General features: G+C 36.1%; 1 protein-coding gene across 1 annotated transcript; it reads right to left on the bottom strand.

Annotated features, from left to right (window-relative positions):
- Positions 1–2034: 2034 nt before the first annotated feature.
- On the bottom strand, positions 2035–4400 carry LOC113749500 (germin-like protein subfamily 1 member 7). The gene is made up of 2 exons (XM_027293256.1): positions 4216–4400; positions 2035–2844 (listed from the first exon to the last, which is right to left on the bottom strand). The coding sequence occupies exons 1-2, from the start codon at positions 4340–4342 to the stop codon at positions 2297–2299; spliced, it is 675 nt and encodes a 224-aa protein (XP_027149057.1). The 5' UTR covers positions 4343–4400; the 3' UTR covers positions 2035–2296.
- Between the last annotated feature and the right edge of the window lie 1880 nt (positions 4401–6280).

The raw sequence follows: 6280 nt of genomic DNA, 5'->3' as shown, positions 1-6280 counted from the left end.
CTTTTACTATGAAAATAAGTGGAGTATTGGATATGTTTGACTCCATTAGTTTGGAAAAAATATGAATGCTCTTTATATTCTAAAATTTAGACTTGAGATTTGAACTTTTGGGAGATGAAAACCATCTACTCCATTTTTCTCGATTTTCGTGTCGAAAGTGAAAATGGTACTTTCTCTTGGATTGAGATTTACTTACCATGACTTGAATAAAAAATGACCTTTGAGCTCTCTTGAGCATTATTCCAACGTTTTAGCTAGAAAAACTTTTTTAACTTGACTCGAACTTGTGACCTTGAGAGTGGGTAACGAGAAAATATTTTTCTTCTTAACCTTGGTCGAGTACCTAGGTAATTGTGACTGTACATGTCTCAGGTGGTCACGAAGACGCCGAAGAGCTGTTTGATTTCTCGCTTCACTCTTGTTTTGCCCTTGACTTGTGGTGAGTGTCAAGTACATGTTAAATGCTTACATGTTTGAAATGATATGTGTACAAGTACTATACATGATACGTGAACTTGTCGAAGCGAGAGTGTACTTTATCACCCTCGTCCTCTCTCTCTCTTGATTACATGATATTTGTTAAATGAATATATGTGATTTGTACTAGTACATGAATATGTTTAACTCGTGAGTACCGAGCGGAAGCATGTACCACACCCTATTGGGGTGGGAGGTGCCTCTCATACCGACTCAGTGCTATGATCGATTCTCTAAGCGGAAGCATGTACTACACCCGGTTCAGGTGGGAGGTGCCTCTCATACCGACTCAGAGCCATAAACAATTCTAAGTCAATTGGAGCGATGTCTCATCGACCACTTATACTTCTGGGGGGCACCCCAACTCATTGGCTAACCTCGTAACTCGAGCCAGCAAGGGCTTAGTCGAGAAGCTTGGTGAACCTTGGAAAATATTATAGTTTGATCTTTTGAGATCTCGCTAGACATACTCGAATAGTATCGCCACTTCATACATGTTTGGTTCCAGATCCTAGTGGGTGTTAGGTGGATGGAGGAAGTAAGTGAAGCACTACGGTCGTGTTACTACTTGGGTTGACGGAGGGTCAATCCCGATGGCAAACTGATCGAGACATAGAGATAGCTCCTGAGAGCTCTTGTATCGTTCTTGTGTTTTAAATTCCTATTTGTGCACTTGAATGAATTGTCATGTTTAAAGTTGCTATTAAACACGTTAATTGATTGATTGGTGTTACGTGCTTGCTTGTTTGCTTTCTTGGCCTCACTAAGCGTTCCCTCATCCCATTAAATTTGTTTTTCTTAATAGGCTTTGGAGGTGGATTGGAGGACCTAGACTAGCGATTTGGTGGAAGCTAGTATTTTTGTATGAACTTTTGGTGATGCTTAAAGTGTAATTTTGTTACTTCTGGTTGATGGATTGTAATGATAACTTTTACTTTAGGTGTTGAGACTTGTATATTCGATGTACTTCTTATTTAGTGGTTGGATGTTTCGTGGCTCTATATTAAGCATGAACGAATGCGTGAGTCCTGACGAGAGTTGGGTAGGCGTCCCGCAAATACCTTAGGGTTCGCATTAGGGAGAAGTGGGGGCATCACAGTTCCCTCTCTCCCCGATCTGGCCTCGACCAGATCATGACAAGAAGGCCGCGACCTGGTCGAGGCCAAATTAAGGGGGAGGAGAAGGGTGGGGATGGCAGGAAAGGGTATGGAAGGAGAAGAGGGAAGGAGGGAGGAGAGGGAGGAGGAAGAGGGAAGGGAAGGAGAGGGAGGAGGAAGAGGGAAGTGGAGGAGAAAGGAGGAGGGAGGCATGGTGGATGGTTGTGTTAATTTTTAAAAAGTACTCTAAAAAATTTTTAATTTTAAAAAGTACCCCAAATATATTCCAAAAACCTGTTCCTAAACACCAAAAAAATATCTGCAGTAAAAGTTTTCATATACACTGTTACAGTAAAATATTTTAAAAACACTCCAAAAAATAGCTAATCCAAATGGAACTATGTTGTTACACTGATTTGTCATGTCACAAATCAAATATAGGACCAAAATCAAAATAGTCTAGGAAAAAGCTTATTGTCTATAATTTTTTGTGAAAAATAGTTTATTGAAATACCCTGAATTACATAAACTTTTGTCTATAAATTTAAACTTTTACAAACAACTTGAACACTAGATACAGCTCTTATCCTGTGCTCTTAGGGCACAGAGTAGAACTGAAAAATGAAAAAAACTATATAAATTACACATCCAACATTATTCTAATTTGGATGGGGAACAAAACACAAAGGAATGTCCTCACACGAGGACAAAACATGTCTCCACTAGAACCTTGACTGGAGGTACTGGATCACCTTCTTGTCCAGCTGAAATGATTTAGTGAGAACTTCAGGAGAAATAAGCGGCTCTGTCCCGAAAACTGCATTTGCAATTGTGATGGTACCGGGGTTTTGGCTATTGAAAGCCACAATCCCCATCGCCTTTGTTTTCCCCACATTTCTTAGAAAATGAACTAGGCCAATTGGGAGGACGAAGATGTCTCCTGGTTTCAAAATCTTAGCATATAACCTATTTTTCGTGTTATCAGCTGGATTGGAGGTGACAAAACCAATATAGATGGTGCCCTCGATTACTATGACGGCCTCAGTAGCACGAGGATGCGTGTGAGGAGGTATGACACCACCTGGTGCAAAGTCTACACGAAGTAGACTGAGACCAAGAGTGTTAAGGCCGGGTATTACGTTAACGTCAACCAGCTTAAATCCAGATCCAAGAGAGTTGTTGGTGTCTACAGGAATATTAAAGCCTGTTCCGAGGAAATCGTCACTAGTTACCTGTTTTGGGTTCTTGCAGATCTTTCCATTGACGAACACTGCACAAAAGATGAGGATAAATCACCCATGTGAAAGAAAAATGGAAATGTCACAAACTACAACCTGTGACTAATACATCTAAGGCTGTCGTTATTCTATCTCTTTATCACTAACATTATAATATGAATCTCCCATCTATTCTGTAGACGCTCACAAAAATTGTGCGAGTTTTACACTTTTCTGTAACTTTCGATTTATCTTAATTTCGCAGCTTATGGTTCGATTATCAAATAAGCATAAAATACAAAAAAACAGGATGGAGAATGACACTAATAAAAATTAAAAGAAAAAACCCATGGATGGGTTATGACAACTTGACAAGTTGGATGTTACATTTTACTTACCCAAAAAAAAAAGTTGGATGTTACATTTTATTAAATGGTTGCAAACATCCATGGACTATGACAAGTTGGACGCTTGCTGTATTGTTCAAAGAGTTAACAATTTGCGTGTATAACATATCATGTATGCATAAAATGGTGCAGGTTTTTTCACTTCTCTCTCTCTCTTTTTACCCCATTCTGCACGGTGCAAATTGCTTAATCGGTTGTCATAAAATTACAAAAAACTACCAAGCGTGAATGAAGATCATTACTTGACCATTATATGCCACGGATTGTTGATACTGTGAAAGCGTTGTTTATAAACCTATTATGAGGTTTTAAGGTGACGACGCCAGGATTACTTCTAATAGAAAGTTGTTTTTTTTTTTTATTTTCTATGCAACAATTCATAATAATGATAGTAATAATAACAGTACTGGTGTTCTCGATAGTATTCGGTAGTGACAACATATGTACTTGATAAGTGGCCTAATTACAAAGCACAAAAAAGCCACCAGTGCATTACAACTGATTAAAGTAATTCATTAGCAGACTAACCACCTTGAAAGCAATGTGTTTTTATTGGTTGACCATTTGAAGTAAATGGACTAAGTAACTTGCCTTGTAAAAAAAATTTTGCAAATTAGTGGGGCTTGTATTTTTTTCTTCTTTTTTTGTTGCAGAATCCTATTGCTAAAATAGGAAATGAATGTGTCATCAAATTCAATAACATTAAAGGAGAGTTAATCTTCGATACATTCATAGTGACGTATAGCAAGATCAGATGTATGATGTGTAGAATTTGAGTTTCAAATTCAGATTATGATTAGTTATTATGCATCCAAACTCGACATATATATATATATATATATATATATATATATATATATACTATCAGTATAGAAAAAAATTAATTTAAGAAAATGAATATTGGCCAGAATTGGTGCGACCTACTATGAACCATGATTTGATACAGACTAGCAAGGTACGCTACGTTAAGATTCCAAACATAAATGTTCAGAATCTGCAGTTTGGAATCGAACTTACCAGCTGCAGATGTATCAGACACAGCAACGCAGAAATCCTGCAAAGGATTGTCATCGAAAGCGTGAGAAAATGAAGATGACAAAGCCAAACAAATGGCAAGGGTCACAATAAAGCCAGCGGCTGCCATCTTGGTGAGCTAGGCACAACTTGGAGCTGTCACACTAATCTAAGAAAGAAATTTGTTGGTTTGAGTAGAGAAACTACTGCTATTTATACTCTCAAACATGGGCCAAGTGTTCCTTGCCATCAAAATCACTCAAGATGTAACTAGACTGATGCCCCCTCACCCGGGTGGTTGCCCTTTCACATTCTTTGGTAAAAGTGTCCCTGCAAGTCTTGCATTTCCATTTGCTAAAAGATTAGAATTAAAAAGAAAGAGGGTTAATAACACTCCCCTGGAACCTATGGGGTGGTAATACTTTACCGCCTTGAACTTGAAAAATATACATTTTACCCCCCCCAGTGCATTATATTGGCACTTTTAATTTTGACAAACTCATGTGCATATTTTTTTTTCGAATTACTCCCAGTCTTCCTAATTTCTTATTGGTCAACTTTTAGCTTGTTTCATTTTTTAATCATATATTCATCAAAATATTTTGCTACAGCATGATGTGATGTTAAACAGTAATTTAATTAACTTATTGTGTAGACTTATGTATAATTTAGCATCGGTTTAAATCGTACTCCACCCGCACCCTGGCCTTGCCTTATATATAATGTATTATAGTACTAATATATATGTATATATTGTAATCTAAAATTAAGAAAATGGTACTTTGTTGTGATAAAATAATGTATCCTTTCTTGGCAATTTTTTTGTGTTTGTAGTAAAAGTATGATTTTTTTATGTCAATTTGCTTGACTTTTTGTTTACCGCGTGTTGCATATTGTTTGTCAAAAAAATCCATGAATATTGATTTAGATTTTGCATAGTATCAAATGTGAAAAAACTACTGATAATTGTAGTTATTAATTTTGACTAACTATTCAAAGATTGATTGTTGCGATTGCTATTGATATTACATGTATCTTAAGAAAATTATGTCAAATAAAAAATAGCAATGGTTGCAATAGGAGCACGGTAGTGAAAAAGGTCGGGAATAAGGCGGCAGTTGGGATAGTTTTTTTTGTTCAATTTATATTGTAATATAATACCATAGCATGCAATAGTAGAATATTATGGTGAATACATAACAGAAAATACAATAACATAAAGGTTGACTACTGAGAAATTAGGAAGATTGGGGGTAATTTGGGAAGAAAAATATGCACATACTTGGTCAAAGTTAAAAATACAAAAAAATATATATAATTCATTTGGGGGGGTAATATGTATATTTTTGAAGTACAAGGTTGTGAAGTGTTATCACCCAATAGGTTCAGGGGCTAAGTGTTATTAACCCAAAAAAAAAATTTATTTGCGTCTTCTATATTTCTATCTGCCTATGGCTCCTAATAGAGAGAGTAGAATTTAATAAGTGAGGGAGGAAAAAAGGTGGATCAGAACTTAGAATCTCTAGATTTGAAGTTTCAATCTCAATCACTAGATCAATGCCTCCTCGATAATTTAATAACCAAGCTAGCATTGATAAATTAGTTGTAATAATAGTGATATTAGTTTCATTTGTAAGCTGGTTAATTCAATAACAAAAAACTCCTTAAACTCAACTTGTGGGTTTCTTGGATTTTATTCCTTGTAAATTGATTTGGTCTCTAATAACAGAAGTAAACAACTTAGTTTTGAAACCCAACTGTATCCCATGCATGACTAATCAATTATTAATGTTCTCTTCTAGGGATTTTTTTTCTTACACATAAAGGGAGATGGCCGTTCCAATTTTTGTCTTGATAATAACTGCTCCATTTGTTGATCAAATTGAAGAAAAAGCTAAATTCCAATCTTGCTTCGTTGAGGTCACAACCAAACCTTTCATGAAATCAAACTCTCTTATCTCAAAAACTAACCAGAAAACAGAAAGGAGTCCTGATTGGTCGAAAATAGAATATTGATTGAGTAGGAAAGCCAATCCAGTCTAATTTTGTCAAATTAGTGTTGCATCAT

Source organism: Coffea eugenioides, chromosome 10 (genome assembly GCF_003713205.1).
Source record: "Coffea eugenioides isolate CCC68of chromosome 10, Ceug_1.0, whole genome shotgun sequence".
NCBI classification, from domain to species: Eukaryota; Viridiplantae; Streptophyta; class Magnoliopsida; order Gentianales; family Rubiaceae; genus Coffea; species Coffea eugenioides.
This window is presented reverse-complemented; position numbering and strand designations above follow the sequence as displayed.

Excerpts from the sequence above, each read along its gene's own strand:
- LOC113749500 (XM_027293256.1), bottom strand. The coding sequence starts at position 4,342 with ATGGCAGCCGCTGGCTTTATTGTGACCCTTGCCATTTGTTTGGCTTTG. Across the intron at positions 2,845-4,215 it reads GTCTGATACATCTGCAGCTG|TGTTCGTCAATGGAAAGATC; the intron begins GTAAGTTCGATT and ends TCTTTTGTGCAG.